This window comes from Acanthochromis polyacanthus, chromosome 7 (genome assembly GCF_021347895.1).
Source record: "Acanthochromis polyacanthus isolate Apoly-LR-REF ecotype Palm Island chromosome 7, KAUST_Apoly_ChrSc, whole genome shotgun sequence".
In the NCBI taxonomy this organism is placed as follows: Eukaryota; Metazoa; Chordata; class Actinopteri; family Pomacentridae; genus Acanthochromis; species Acanthochromis polyacanthus.
In genome coordinates, this window is record NC_067119.1 from 28,636,968 (window position 1) to 28,653,224 (window position 16,257).

The 16,257-nt window shown below is 39.9% G+C and overlaps 2 protein-coding genes across 5 annotated transcripts in view; one reads left to right on the plus strand and one right to left on the minus strand.

Annotated features, from left to right (window-relative positions):
• Positions 1-3,196: 3,196 nt before the first annotated feature.
• stx2b (syntaxin 2b) lies at positions 3,197-13,558 on the minus strand. 3 transcript variants are annotated; one of them, XM_022193156.2, is made up of 11 exons: positions 13,140-13,558; positions 13,001-13,069; positions 12,831-12,930; positions 12,059-12,133; positions 11,868-11,941; positions 11,407-11,515; positions 7,772-7,845; positions 6,652-6,789; positions 6,420-6,530; positions 6,125-6,244; positions 3,197-5,948 (listed from the first exon to the last, which is right to left on the minus strand). In XM_022193156.2, the coding sequence occupies exons 1-10, from the start codon at positions 13,167-13,169 to the stop codon at positions 6,149-6,151; spliced, it is 876 nt and encodes a 291-aa protein (XP_022048848.2). In that variant the 5' UTR covers positions 13,170-13,558; the 3' UTR covers positions 3,197-5,948; positions 6,125-6,148. The 3 variants fall into 3 exon arrangements, with proteins under 3 accessions (XP_022048848.2, XP_022048849.2, XP_022048847.2); XM_022193157.2 differs by lacking the exon at positions 6,125-6,244; XM_022193155.2 differs by having other exon boundaries at positions 3,197-6,244.
• Positions 13,559-14,314: 756 nt separating this feature from the next.
• The window catches only part of adgrd1 (adhesion G protein-coupled receptor D1), a 35,481-nt gene continuing 33,538 nt past the window's right edge, over positions 14,315-16,257 (plus strand). The window contains exons 1-4 of one of the 2 annotated variants that reach the window (XM_051951236.1): positions 14,315-14,901; positions 14,992-15,028; positions 15,420-15,536; positions 16,082-16,180. In XM_051951236.1, coding sequence (XP_051807196.1) covers positions 14,848-14,901; positions 14,992-15,028; positions 15,420-15,536; positions 16,082-16,180 — 307 coding nt within the window. In that variant the 5' untranslated portion in view covers positions 14,315-14,847. The remainder of the gene's footprint in view (positions 14,902-14,991; positions 15,029-15,419; positions 15,537-16,081; positions 16,181-16,257) is intronic. The other variant, XM_022193158.2, reaches the window with a different exon arrangement.

Below are 16,257 nucleotides of genomic sequence, written 5' to 3' on the forward strand. Positions count from 1 at the left end.
GCAGTTCTCTCACGTACTGACCTCAGACCAGCCGGACTTCGCTGCTGTCGGTTCCTGATATATCTGCTCCGACAGTGAGGGAAGTCAAAGTCAGTCCTGAGACATTTTCTGTCACCTGAATGTCCCGCTGCAGCGTCACTCAACATTTTGCTGACCCGAACACCGGAAGTGAAAATTTACCCAAAAAGTTAAATAGTGTGGGGGGTTTTAGACGCTAGAAGACACAATGAGTGAAATAACTAGTATTTCCACCTTAAAATCGCAGCGTACTGATGTCTCTAAAGCATAAATTCACTTCCGGGATTTCAAGGAGAGCAAACCTGAAGAACCAATCCTGTCAACTTAAAGGATGAGGCTCTGCATCATTGTTCTCCTTCAAAATCAGCTTTCATTTCTAAGGTATGGATGAATTACTCCGGTATTGCAACTTGCTGCTGTGTAGTGTAGTATCCGGTAGTTTCACAGTGTTTGAGCTGAGGGGCAGGTGAGCTGGTGTGCTGGAGCTGCACCCAGCAGCAGAGAGGTTTGTTGAGATCTGCAGAGTTAATATAATTGCAGGTCTTTTTGTATCATAGTTGACATCTGTGCTGTTTTCAGGCATAAAATCAACATGGCTGCCTATAACCAAACACCACATGGCATTTTTAGAGAAAGATTCTACTAAATATTACATAACTGACTAAAATTGAAATTGAAAGTTATTCATAAAGATATCGTAGTAAGCCTGTTGACATGTGATAAATCGACACTTGACTCACACTACTTTATATTAAATAACCAAGAAAGCCTTGGAGTCTTACCAGTCTTTTCTTCAGGAGGAAATGACATCATGTGGAGGAGGTCATGTGATCTGGAATTAACACGTTTCCTTGAGAGGTGGTTTTGTAATGGGCAACTTAGTAGAAAGTGATTTCTCAGGCACAGATACAATTTGTCATTTTCTATTTAAAATGTGATATATTGCCAAAAAAGAAATATCTGTCATGACTATCTCAATTTAATAAAAAGAACACAATCAAAACTATTTTTGAATAAGCTCATTTTATTATTGTTTATCTAATTAGAAAGTGGTTATTAAATTCAGATGGTTATTTAGTTGACATTTTAGTGATATCCAGTTATTTTTTATTAATAAGTGATTGTTTCTATAATAAATAATTATGGAATTTGTGAAGATATGATCACAATGAACAAAAAACATTTTGTTTTTACTTTTATTAAAAATTAATGCAAGATATACCCCATGGACTTCAAAAGTCCCACAATTATATATTGACCATGTACAGGAAGCTAAAAGAACAGTGTGTAATACAACCACTCTAATACAGGAAGTCATTATGTTCACAGGGGGGTATTTCACAGTGGCTTAGTGGTAAGTAATGTCACCTTACAGTTAGAAGATTTTGCAAAAAATTCACATTTTCAAATCACCCAAAAAAATCATTCACATTCATTCATTCAATCCTTATTTAAAGTGTCGATAAACTGAGGTGTAGAAGCTTCATTTACAGTGTAGCCATGTAAAAAAATAGGACATGTAGGAATACAAATAAGAAACTAGGACACCAAAGGCTAAGTTAATAAAAAAAATAACATCTGCTAGAGCATTTAAAGAAAAACAAATTAGCTAAAAACAAGAGCAGCTGGACGTAAAGTGAGATAAAACGAGAAACCTGAATTGCCTGAGGATAAAAGTGAGTCCAGCATCAGATTGTTCTGCAGGTTACTCCAGATTTTCTAAGCTCAGTAAAAACATCGGATACCTACTATGAAATAAATTATTTGAGCATTTATGGTAGGGGTCCACATTAAAAGGCAGTAATGAAGGAATGTTAAAGGAGTAAAATACAATACAATAACACAATACAAGAACTTTATTTATACCTGAAGGTCAATTCAATCGTATGGGAGTCTCATCGGTTTACTTTAGAATTATACAGTCTAATTGCTGATGGTATGAAAGATTTTCTAAATCTCTCTCTCTCTCACTGTGTGTGTGTATACATATATATATATATATATGTCAGGGTAGAGACTGCGATTTGGTAGAGTTGGAGTTTCTACCAGTAGAGATTGCAATTGGAGTCTCTACCAGTAGAATTGGAGTTTCTACCAGTAGAGTTTGCAATTGTAATCTCTACCAATAGAAACTCCAATCCTACCAGTAGAGATGGAACTTTAAATCTGACCCCTACCCTGACCCCTGACCCTAACCTTAAAAGTCTAACCTTAGCCCTGACAAATCTCTACTGGTAGGATTGGAGTTTCTACTGGTAGAGATTGCGATCGCAATCTCTACTGGTAGAGACTCCAATCGCAATCTCTACTGGTAGAAACTCCAACTCTACTGGCAGAGGTTGCGATCGCAATCTCTACTGGTAGAGACTCCAATCGCAATCTCTACTGGTAGAAACTCCAACTCTACCAAATCGCAGTCTCTACCCTGACATATATATATATATATATATATATATATATATATATATATATATATATACGGGTAGATACTATACCATATATCAAAATAAGCAGGTGTTTCTTTGGATGACACTAATGACTAACATCATCGCTGCATTATTCAAAATAAAAGTGCACAGATTAGAATAAACAACCAGCAGTATGTCACAAAATTCCTTCTACACGTGTTCACATCCACCAAGGTTCACGGTCCTTTGAGCAGCACAGAAATGAGTCATCCAAACAGACTGCAGTGTCCAAGTTTAATCATACTTCATTATATCCCTTGGTTTGACATCTAAGATGTCTTGCTTAGTGGCATGAAAACCCCCACCATGTTCAGATTTTAAGGACACTCACTGGCATTTCACTAAGTGCACCTCTGAAGTTTCCTTTGATCTAATTCAAAGGGAGGAAAGAAGTTGCCCTCTGGGGACACACTTCCACTTTCTTCACTAATCTTATTTGGTTGATTACACGGAAGTCAAGCGCTTTGTGCAAAGTGCTCATTAGGTCTGAAGTAAACAGCACCTACTGTTTCTTTCTGTTTTCCTCTAAACAAACTGAAGCTCCAAAGGTTTGGAGTGTTACAAGAGCAGAGAGAGGAAACCTTTAATGCTGTCCGACAAATTCAGAGGTTTGGAAGTTAAAACACCTCCAGCGATTATACATTTTTAACCAATAAGTTTTATTTTATCACCTTCACAACACAATAGAAAAGAAAATAAACAAGCAAGTATTCAGCACAAACATTTTTACTCTTTATTATTTAATTACATGACTTCATTATTCTGCTGTGATATAAAATACAGAAGGGAAGAGAAAAAGAGTAACAAAATGAAAATGTGTGCTCTTGAAATAATCATCCAAGAGTCCTACATTACTGCATGACTTTTTTCACACCTAGCATTTCAGTCATCACACACTGATAAATAAGTAAAAGTTTCCTACTAGAAAGTCAAGAAGAAGGCACTTTTTAAAAAGTTTCTCATTCAGAGTCATTAAATGAAATAATAAATTCCGTTTCACTGAGCTGAAAATATTTTTGCCTGACTGAGACACAGTTAACTAGAAACATTATAGCAAATGTATATATATTTTACATTTGTCTACCTCTAAAGGACTCCTGAGGTGTAGCAGTTTTACATTCAGTTCACATGAATTCCAGTAAATATACAACAGGTGACGATTCACTTGAACATGTAAACACAAATTATACAATCGATGTATACAGAGAGAAACAATTGTCAAATCTCTTAACTGTCAAACCAATAGTTTGACAATGTGGGTAAAATGCTTGTTTGTTTTCTTGTTGCATTTTATTAGAAAACTGATATGTCTGTGTGATAAATACACTTTCTGTCCAAAAATAAAGTCGCCACCTGGATTTAACTAAACAAATAGGTAAGATCCTACCATTGGATAATTACTGCAGTGATGAATATGTTCCAGCTGCAACAACTTATTTAACCTGATGCAGTGAGGAGCTTCTCATTTCCATCCACAACCGTCCAAATGCATTACTAAAACCTGAAGGATGGTGGTGAACCATTAGCCTAGCCGCACTAGACCCAGCTCTTAAGGCACAAGGGTCTAGGAACGCTCGACATGAAGGGAGGCAGGCTAAAAGGTTGTCTTTCAAATCACTCTGCAGCAATTGGGTAGGTATACAACCAATCAGCGCAACGAATAGGCTGACGTAGTTCCTGGAGCGCCGGATTGTGGCTAAGTCCCATTAGCCACAATCCAACTGGTATATTAAAGATATGCCATATCCCGTCGGCATAAGTCCAAATACGTCTTTCTTCTCAATGAAGCACTTCAGTGCTGTCCTTTGTTTATCTTTCAAGTTGAATTTTAGCTTCAAATCTTTAAGGGCTGTGGCCAAAGCCGAGTCGAAAGATAACTGTTTATTATGCGCCGGTTGTTTCTGTCAGAATCGTCGCGCCTCTGTCGTCACTTAGTTACGCCCGCCTTCTGACTCTTCACTTCATGGTGATTGGTCCGGCCAGTTTTAGGAGCATCCAGCCTCGAGCCTTATGGAGGGTAACTAGACCCACCCTGGCAGAGAATTAAATTCGTTGCCGTGGGTTGTCTAGCGTGACTAGGCTAGTGAACCATCATCTTCGAGGAACAAATGTGGTCAGAACAAACTCTTAGATGATCATGATCGGAGATCACTTTAACGTTTGGTGAAGTCATAAAATAAGAATTCAGCAGTAGAACTCACGGCTATGTTAATTAGTGAAAGTAAGAGCATTTCCACACGCACAATACAAAGGGGACTCAGGGGATTGGGGTTAAACAGCTGTCGCTCTAAGAAAACCACCGATCAGTGAGGCTAAATGGGAAAAAAAGGCTTCAGTTTGCTAGGTAGCATAAAGATTAGACTCTGGAGCAATGAAAGAAGGTCATGTGGTCTGATGAGTCAAAATTTACCCTGTTCCAAAGTGATCACAGCATCAGTTTAAGAAGAGAAGCAGATGAAGTGAGCCTGGTGTCTACAAGCCTGTGGGGGTTAGGGTTATGATTTGGGGTTGGTCAGGTTCAGCAACGTTATGGTCCCAAAGAATGAGGTCAGCTGAATACCTGAATACACTGAATGACCAGGTCTTTACATCAGTGGAGTTTTTCTTCCCTCATATCCTAAGATGACAATGTCAGGATTCATGGGGCTCACACTGAGAATGAGTGGTTCAAGGAGCATAAGACATCATTTTCACACATGGATTGACCTCCACAGAGTCCAGACCTCAGCCCCACTGATTATCTTTAGGATGTTCTGGAGGAGACTTCGCGCAGCGGTCTGACTCTCCCATCATCAATATAAAATCTCAGTGAAAAATTAATGCATCTCTGGACAGAAATAAATGCTGTGACATAGCAGAGGCTTATTGAAATGATGCCACAGTGAATCCATGCCATACTCAAAGCTTAAGGCAGTCCAACAAAGTATTAGAGTGTGTGACTTTTTTTGGAGGGTAGTGTATGAAGCTACAGAAAGCAGCAGATAAGATTAGTTTAGCTACTGCACGACATGAGGGTGGTATCTTTTGATCTAACTCTCAATAAGAGGGCAAATAAATTCACAAAAGTTCAAACTATTACTTTAAGGCTAATAGCACAAGTAAGTGATTTTCAACATGAAAATATGGCAAAGAACATCCACCAGAGTAGAAATCTGATGCAGTGTCAGTCAGGTTTTTATATTCTAGCTGTACAGAACTTTGTACCAAGAGGTGTGATGTTACTGTTGCAAAGTTCATTGCACACATTTTACAGTACTTACTTGATTATTCTCTAAAGATGGTCTCTGTAATGCTGTTGGATAGTGAATGACAGTCTTATTATGAAGCTGGTCAAAGCTTCTTCACTACAGGAGCAGCAGGTTGCTGTGAGGTTGTGAACCATGAAATCCATTACTCAAAGACTCCAACTAATATGATGAGTAAAAGCAGTAAACCTCCACACATGGCGAGGAAGAGGAGTTTCTGTCAAACACAGGACAAACCAGGAGTCGGAGTTAGTGGCTGTACCGAAGAAAGAGCTGTTTGTAAATCCTAAACACGGTTCACAGATAAACAAATGAATGGATTAATAATAAATGAATGGATGGATGGATGTCTGCTTTCAGAAATGGATGCTGTGGGTGTGGATGTGTTGTTACCTCACGCAGTTATCACAGTGGGGCTCATATGGGGGGTTTGGTTAGTCCGACAGACAGGCCAACAATTAGTGCAATGACAGCAAGCAGGATCAACAGAGCAAAGGCAAGGATAATGTATTTCTGCCGAATGAAGAACAAGTTGTTATTTGAACTTCAACTAAATATCAGACACCATGAAAAAGGCTGTAAACACATTCACAAGGGAGTTTAATGTGATCACACATTACTAGGGGCAAACCCATATATTTTGTGTAATTTACATGTAGAAATGTTTGCATTAAGAAGGAACACATACCCTCCGGGATTTCTTCTGGTACCTCACTGCTTTTTTGGTCTCTTCTTTTGCACTGCATATGTATTCAGCTGCATTGGAGACATTCTTCTCAATGTTGTTGACCATATCGCCCTGTAAATGATTGAATACAAATACTTTTATTGATCTACTAATAAGTTTGTCATATTGGCTTCATATTGTTACACTTGAGGTGAGAGGTTTCCAGTTGATACCACTTAGATGAGGCTGTTACCTGAGTTTCCACCAGCATCGCCATGTCCATGAACATGGCATGCAGCTCTCTGATGCTCGTCTCCAAACGCATGATGTCCTGGTGTCGGGACTCGATCTCATTTAAGGCCTGACGTGTGATCTGGGAATCAGAAATGATCTGAGGAAGAGAAATAGATGATTTAAAATCACAAATCAGCAAACAGTGTGTAAATATGTGGCAGCAGTGTTCAGGGTTCCATCTAAAATCAGCAAAATTTGATAAAAATTTGTTCAATCCCCTGTGATTTGTTTATATCCTAAGCTATGGATGTCTAAAATTGTATCTGAAATTCAAAAATGGCTGCCGACACACCAACAGCCCTGTTTTCCTCACAATGAAAGCTAGGGCTATGTTTGAACAGTAATATCTTAGGAACATTTAAACATAAAAGCCTGAAATTTTCATCATTTTTTCCTTATCACACCATTTATTCAGATCTACAATATTGGTCAAGTAGATAGTAAATTATCTTTGAATATGGGTGAGTTGAAAAAGTCATGGAAAGTCTTCATTTTTAAGCACATACTAACAAAAAAAACAGTTAACAGTGATATGCTCTGAATCATGTGTCACAATAATACAAAAGAACACATGCAAAACTTTTTTATATGAAATACTTGATGACAAAAATGTTATGTTAGTTATTTTCATTAAACTTTTATAACTGATTGAGGAGGTAAGACAAATACCACTAGATTGTTTAGTCCAAGTAGAGCAGAGTTCTCAAATTTTAAAGTGGTCTTCCTAATATAACTAATAAAAATAATTTTTGAATGCAGGATAATTATGTTGTGTCTTCAGTCTTAAATAGCTCCAGAGATAATGTCATTCAAACACGACTTAAATTTTAATGTCCGAGAAATGCTGAAAGTGGGTCGATGGACAATTTTTTAAAAACAAGAAAAAAAATCACAGATTAGATTTTAAATATGAATCTAATAAAAGTTTCAAGGAAATCAGAGATGGTCAGTCAGAAAGCCCTGATGGTTTGAGATGGAATGACCCAGCACATAACCCCACCCCAAAAGGTTTCCTCCTCCACCACTAGATGACAGCAATGCCCTTTAACCCAGCAACAGCAACGCAAGAGGAAACTTACATCAGACGTGAAGATTGAAGGATTTCCACTTTCTAACATGTCCTCCAGTTCTTCACTGGTGGTCACTCTTCCAGCTAAAAGAATGAAACAATGACTATCTAGTCATTTAATTCATCATGTTTAGGTCAAAGCTAATGTTATAATCCTTGAGAGGCATATTTTTGCACAGCAGTAAATACAGTCATTACAAACAACACATACAACACATTAATAGTTCATACAAAGAAACAATGTGTTATTCAAAAGCCCAACTACAGTGACTTTTTTTAGACAATATGTGTTTAAGTACCAACTTATATTTACTTGAAATTTGATGTTAGTGGTGAATACCAAGGAAAATATATGACAAAACATAAGCTATGTTTTATATTTGCAAGTGTTGTTGATAGAAGACTAATAGTAATGTAGGAAAGCACAAGAATATACAGTAAGTTGCTTAAACAGCTGCCTTTGGATGATGCTGCACTGTGTCTGTTGGGAACTTGTGTTCTTGCAATAATGTGTTTTTATTGTTGTTATTTTTACAACAATAAAAACATAACTGGCATTTAATAAACCAAACCCCGAATATGAATAAAAACTATCTGAGCTTGGCCCTGGTACAGTAGATACTGTACAGCGTAACGGGCTTAATCCCGGTGCAGTAGCCTGGTAGTGAAGCTGCTCTGTATAAAGCCCACTCTTTAACAGAAAGAAGCCTCATTGTAGCTCTATTGACTGAGCTGTCAGAAAAATAATGTCTGTGTTGTTCACCCAGAGGACACAGTTACAAACACAACGTATTGTATTCTTTAATGAAATGGCACATTAAGACTTAATTCCAAATCTAAAGGCTGATAATGTGCTTGACAGTGTTAAAACAAAGCACACTGAGGGCTATTAATTAACATGTTTTTAAGAACTAATCCCCGGATCTGGGTTTTTAAAACAGCCGACATCTGGCCAAATACTCTAAATCTTTGCGCAACAGTTGTTAAAAACACATTAATCAGAGCACTGTTACTTCAGATAGTTCAGTGTTTAATTATAGTCACTTCCTGCTGTGGTTGTCAGTTCATTCACACATGAGGATTTTAGTTGTGACTAAGATAACAAGTGTCTGAGGGACAAAGGAAGTCGGCGCCTTGCAGCGAAACAGCTGCTGAAACTCTATAAACTGAAGCTTTCTCTTCCTGAAGCCATGCCTCCCGTTGTACAACACTGTCCCTGGAGAGGCGGCTCTCTGTGCAGGTGCTCGCTGTGTGTCACACACCTTTTGCAATGTCTGTCCCTCAGAGAGACAAACACAGAGCAAAACACGCCACGAGCTCAGCGCATCAATAGACGCCGAGCATAAAGCGTATCCCTGCTAGTTAGTGCAAATCAACTGTGTGAAGCTGCTACAGCACAGATCCAGGTTGGTGCGGTTGTGTCAAAGACAGGTGAACTACTGTTACACAGGCCGCTGAGCCCTCTGCCCGTTTCCCCGGCAACACAAACACAGCAAAGCGTCTCCAGTATCAGCCTCTTCTGTCTGCAGCGTGGAGAACTGAAGCCTCTCATTAATGCCGGCCACAGGGACTGTGGGAGACGGTCCTATTTTTTGCTTTTCACTACTGTCTCCTGTTACTCATATGCACACAATGCACTGCCTCTGATTGATGGTAACTGTAATTGACAAATAGAGAAGACTGAAGCTGACTGGTCACAGAAAACAACATATTTAACATAAGTTAAAACTAATAAACTAATATGAACGGTATAACATCCATCCAGCCATCCATTATCTATACACCGCTTAATCCTCATGAGGGTCACGGGCGGTATAATATCTATATACTAATTTATATTATTGTACATCTAATGCTAAATGCCAGATATTTAAAAATTAGATTCCATATGTTACACTAATGCTGCTATTTTAACGTCTGTTAATGCCAGATCTGTTTTCAGCACATTTTTATCCCTACAGGTTTATTAGTACATAAATCCTGCCAGTTATGTCTCTTTATGTAACCAGATGGTGCGCTATTTTCTATCAGTTTTACTCTATAAACTCCACTCATTTAGCTTAAAGCTGCTGTCCGGAGTTTCCGTTTGTTTTCAATTTATGTATCATTTTTTAACAAAGCTTAAATGTGTTAGTCTAGTTCGATACTATAATATAAAGTTAGTATAACGCGATATGAAAATTTATTCCTGAGCTCCGCCTTCCTCTCATAGACCCCCATGTTATTCCAAAAAGTGCCGGTCGCTGCCGACCAATCAAGTTCAAGCTTCAGCTTTGTCATGCTGTCAATCAACGGTTACGCGCACAGCAAGCAAGCCCATGCAGAGGTGGGCGAGCTACGCACTACGCAACCGCGCGCACATTTGTTTTGCTTGTGGAGGAGAGAGCATCAGGGATCAGCAACTTCCAGAAAAGTTACCAATCCCACGGCTTGTCAGGCCAAGAGACTGCAGGACGTTTTTTGGCTCGGGGTGCTCGCGTCGCTCCCCAACCACGGCCTCCATAGCCCGCCTGACGGCTTCGTTTAGATGCCGTGGTTGGGGTGCTCGCGTCGCTCCCCGACCACGGCCTCCATAGCCCGCCTGACGGCTTCGTTTAGATGCCCGACCTCTGGAGGAAGATGTTGGGGCGTCTGGGACATACTCTTCGTCAGAGGAGTCATGCAATTCTGAACTCTAGATAGAAATAAATAAACAATGTAACACATATACACGCGTAAATGCACTAAGTTTGATAAACAACGTCATCAAGAGGGATACACGAGTGTAATCACATATTGAAACTTTACTCGTTCGTCCTAGCAGATTCATGTTATTTTGGTATTAGGACAAGTTAGACTCAATACAGAATTCTAACGTAATTCCTTTATTATTTACTAAATGTACTAAATGTAGAAGAGGGGAAAACAGCAAAACAGGCAAGATGCTGCAGCACTCCGGGCACTCCTCTCATGTACTGCGCGCGTGCACAAATAAAGGGGCGAAATCAGAGGGAGGGTGGGACCAACAGTGTTTTGGGAGACGCTGCGATTCAAACTCCGGACAGCAGCTTTAAGGGCTACAACTGACAATTATTTTGATTGATTCATCTGTAGGATTTTTTTTTTTTTTGGATTAACTGATTAATTGTTTGGTCTTTAAAATGTTAGAAAATACTGAAAAATGTTGATCAGAAACTGGAACCAGATCATTTTGACTTAAATATTTAAAAGAGATGAGGATCATGTTATAAGTTGACAACTACTTATTGAACCTATATTATAAGGTTCAATTCAAAACTTGTAAAATACTAAGAATCTAGTGTTTGGATGTGTTTAGTTGTGACATCTTGAAAAAAATCCCATCCTGCTGCTGGTTTGTGTTTATCAGCGGCTCGGCTGGTGTCCAGAGCAGCAGAGAGGAAGCTGGTGTGGTCTGTTTCCTGGATTCTGTCCTAACGCAGCTTTGGGCTTTCATTTGCCACCCTTCTATCTTCCGATTTACAAGTCTTGTTCTCACAAATCTTGAACGTGCAATCAAATCCAAGCCATTGATGTGACAAAGAAGGAAAAGTTCCTGTTTTACTTAAAAGCTTCAAAAACTTGATAAGTGCTTCCCAGAATTCCTGTCCTCATGGAGGTCCAGGAGGTCCACTATTCGTCACTTACTTATCTCTAATTGTCTCTGGATCCTTCCTTTGCTTCTCTCCCGAAAGGACACTTGAGTCTCGTTGTACTGGGTCATGACCTCCACAAACTTCCTGGACAGCACAGTGTGCTGAGGACAAGTGAAAACACAAGGACAGGGTTGAGAAAACGCTGTAGGCAATTCAGACTGAAATCTACATGACTCAGTTTTACAAAGAGGTTCAGATGTTGGTATTAAAAGTATAAAAACAAAAGAAATGGAATGCCAGTCTGAAAACACATCTTGTAAAATAGTGAATGTGGCAGGAAAACTTGGGAATTAGATAATAAATAATAACAATAATTGTAGCCTATAACATGGATTATTCTGTACAAAAACATAATTATTTCCCCGGTGAGGTTTCCATGCAGCTGACAGATGGGTGTTTATGGCCTTGTACGGACAGGACGTTTTATCGTCAGTTATCAGTTTGTTTCCTGACCTGAGTCTTCTGGATCCTGAAGTCAACAGAGGCTCTGTGGGCTACATCATCTTTGGGCATGCTCTGCTCCATGGCTTCACAGGGACAGAGAGTTACGATGACAACATTACACAACTTCAGACAATATCGATTTCTGCAAGGCGTCGTCGGTAAATATCAGAGTGTGACAATGGCGTCATGGTTCAACTCACATTTTAGTTTCGTTCGCACCACATTGGCGTTCCCTTTGATGTCGTTGGTCAGCGCACCCAGTTGGTCCTTTGTTCCTTCACACACAAATTGGAAAGACGTCACATAGGGTTTTTTTGAGGAAATAAAATGCCATCTAGTTAGCTGCTGTGTGTCTGCTTCCTGTCAATATTGGATTTACTCTTGATTTCATCTTGTCACTTGGCAACAGCACCGAGGCAATATTGCAGAGATCAGAGGGCCTTTTGTTTCTTTCCCTGGTGACCATTTACACATCATGGATCTTAAAACATTGTAATGTGTCACATTAAACAGAATCACTTATGATGCCATGGCACTGTAAACACAGAAGCCTTTGTCCTGCAGGTCTGACACTGAAGGCACACATCTGTCTTACTGATCGACTTTCCCATTATTTTCTTCCAAATAATTGGAACTGTACCGAAACTGTTCTCAGTTAGAGTTTACATTACACACTAATGTCCACATACATCTGAAAACAGTCCTTTTCCTGAGAGTTCAAATCACAATAGTTTGAGAGGTTTAGGGCCAAAACAGCGTTCTGTTTCCTTCACAGGTTTCCGGCCAGACAGTCATTCATTTACAACCAGGAGCAACAAAGGAAGAGAGACATCTGTCCTGTGTTCAATCTGTGCCCAAAGACTCACACACTATCCAAACAGTTCTTAAAACAATGCAAAATTACACTGAAATTCAAATGAATCATGTTCTGACTCCATCCGACATTACAGTTTCATGAAGACACAAACTTACTGTCATCTGGGTTGGGTGCAGACAGGATCATGCTGTGAATCTTCCTCACCTCTTCCACGTGGTAGGAGATCTTATCAATGAGTGCCCGAACTTCTTCCACCTGATCAACCAAAGAAATAACTCAGTATCTTCAACTGCCCCCAAAGCAGAGCACATCCTGTAGTACCCACCCTTCTGAAAAAGCTCTCCATGAAGCCATCTCTGTCCACTGTGACTTCCTCCTCTGCTTGTGTGTTGCTCTGTGAGGATGAAGAATGGTGACTTTTTTGTGCAGCTGAGATCTTTCACATGTCAAGAAAAGACACTTACAGCTGTCAGTTCAGCCAGGCGGTCCTTCATCCCACCGATCAGCTCGTCTCCCGGTCAGGCAACTCTAGTAAAACATCATCCTGGAAGTCTCCATGTGTCGAGGAACATTGAGCCGCGGACTGAGGTCCAGATGGCTAGTTTAAATTTTTGTTAGAGATCAGTTTATCCGTGATATCCAGGCCCACATTAACACGGTTACGAGACGGCAAAATCAGGAAGAGAGCGTGTCAACGGGTATAAAGTTTAATTCTATCCAAACCAAGACGTTAAAAAAAAGTAACATCCACACACACAAAAAAACCCTGAAACTGCTGCTTTTGGTCAACGGTGTGTCGATATTTCTCACTGCTCTAGCGCGCAGGTTCCGTAACAGATCCACATCATTCTCTGGGATACGCCTCTTCTCCTACCTCTCTCCTCTCACACGCACAAAGACACACACTTTCTCTCTCAGCCTCAGGAAACAGCAGCCAGCCCACCCTCAATTAAATTTGACGAGACCATGAAATGACAAATACCCAAAATTAAATTAACTCCCGTAATTATGGATCCATGTGAGTTTTGTTTTTTATCAGATGGTGGATTTTTTTTCGTTGGAGACTCGAGAGTTACATGAGAAGGTTTAATGAATAATAGATGGGCCTGTGCACGACTGAGTGGACACTGTACTCACCTGGCCACACAGAGGCGCTGTTTACCTTAATATGGGTGCAAGTTGGCTTTATGAGACCTGGTAACGGGACTGTGGGCGCCTCTCCCACCTGTGGATACTATAAAACTATCTGATTATCATCACACAAAGTTGAATGAAATAAATTTAAAATAAAAAGTCAAGCTGTGACTCGCATCTCATTTGAAACGCCACAACTGCTTTTTTAAGTTTTGCATTCGGGCTCACAGCGTGAAGTAAGGTCTTATTTATTCTTTATTTTATTTGTTGAATCTTTCCTCTTTCTACGTGTGATTTAAATGTCATCAGTGAAAAGTTGCAACCAGTGTTCCAGGCCTGTCTGTGCTACTCCTGTGACTTCAGAGCACAAAACCCAGCCATCTCCAGCACCATCCCCGCGCTTCACCCGAGAGTCCAGGGTGTTGTCCCATGATTTAACTCAATATCCGATGAGACAACATGGTAGTACGCATCTTCTGGATACCTACTAACATGTGTGTGTTCGGGTCGCACGGTGCAAATCCTGATCTCATTCATTCCCCGCGCAATCTCCAATTACGCGCAAATAATGCCATTTACGCACAACTTTACCGCCCCTCCTCAGAGGATCCAAAAATGACATCACGTTTTGCAATTCCCACGTTCAGTCCAACAACTCAGTTCGCCTCCACGGAGCTTCTCTTCTACTTGCAGTTTCCAGATGCAGGCGCAGAAACTCAAAGGAGCAACTTCTAGTTCAATGTTGGAATAGAGATCACGGATTATAATTTCCTGCGTGGAAGTTGGACTTCAGATTTTTACCATGACAGGACCATTTCTGAACTTTTTCTGCTTCATGCCAGAACTCTAAATTGAACCATTTATTATTTTTTTGAGTACTTTTATCATCATTATTTATTTATCTTTTTTTGAGTTTGGACACATGGACTGATCAGAAGTTTCATCTTGGAACAATGTGTGCCTCTTTCTGGATTCTTCTTCATGCGGGGAATTAAGTCATTTTGCTAGATAGTGCATGTGGTTCATTTCCAAAAAGCTATGGAATTTTGTTTGCGAATTCACATTTTTACAGCTTTTGTCTACTGCATTAAGGTAGGCTCATAAAAACAACACTTCTTGACAGTTATAGCCTGATCTTCTGTTTCATGGCAGCCTCCATAAATATATTTGATTTCTTTACAGGTTTATGCTCAAGTGGTGCAACCTGTGAAGCATCCAGGTACTAAGGAGTTTTGGGATAGGTTATGTAACAGTTTTATTTTTTTCTGTGCTCTTTTAAGTTGCCTGATTAAACAATGTGTAGCTATGCAGTGGATCGGAAATACACAATAAATAGTGACAGCATGTTTTACCATCTGCTAACAGCCAGTCCAAGAGGATGTTATTGATTTATTTACTGCTTTTCTCATTAATCAAAGTAGTCAGCTGCATAAACAACTTTTACAGCTGCTTGCTTGATTATTATCAGTCTTTTAATCCACCCAAAATCCAAAGTGGAGTGCCAGGAAAATACATGTTGATTGATGAGACTGAGCTTGATTGGGGGGGGGGGGGGGGGGGGGGGGTAGCTTTTTTTTGTACACTTGTTTACCCGTCAACTCTCCGTCCAGGCCTGCAGGTGTTGGCCACTGCCTCACATTATTGGCCTCTCGATGCCGTGGACGGAATCCATGAACTGTGGGACCAGATTGGAAACAGACCAGGTTATGTTAACGGCACTAACATAAGTATGTGCATACGTAAAGTGGCTGCATGTACTCACTGGAATGTGCCACCTAAATGTTTTTGATTTCTGGTTCTGAGGCTGTTTTTCATCAAACCACCTTCCAGTGGTTCATAGTCATCATGTTTTTTAAATGTGCTGCTGTGTTCAGACTTTGATTGTTTGTGTCAGTTTTTGGACTGAAATTAGAGAACAAATTATCTGATATTTACGGGAATTAATTATCTAGAATGTTAGAATAATTTACATGCAGTTTCTTTTAGTAAAAATGTAAAGAAATTATCATTATTCTTTCGTATGCAAAGTTATCCTGTAGTTAAAGATGAGATAAAGTTGTCGAGGGACCGGGTATAGACTTGAGCATGATGTGTGGAGTCACCCTGAGTTCTCTTTGAGTGCTGCCTTTGGGCACGCAGCTCAGCATCACTCTGTCTCATACCTGTGCATCACGTCCCTCCCGTTGTCTTGCTTTCCACCGTTCTCCTGTGTCTCCTGTTATGTGCCTGTATCGGTGTGAATCACTGTGTTTTCTCTGTTGTCTCTGTCCAGCTCTCAGAATCCACAACCACACTGTGCTCCCCTCTTCCCATAACTCTTCCTATGTGTATACCAATGACTCTGCCTACACTAACATTTCTGCAACAGTAGGTGAGGATCCATCACTTTCTTCTCACTGAGATTCACTTGTGCATCACCCACTGCTCTCTGTTGTCATCTCTGTACCT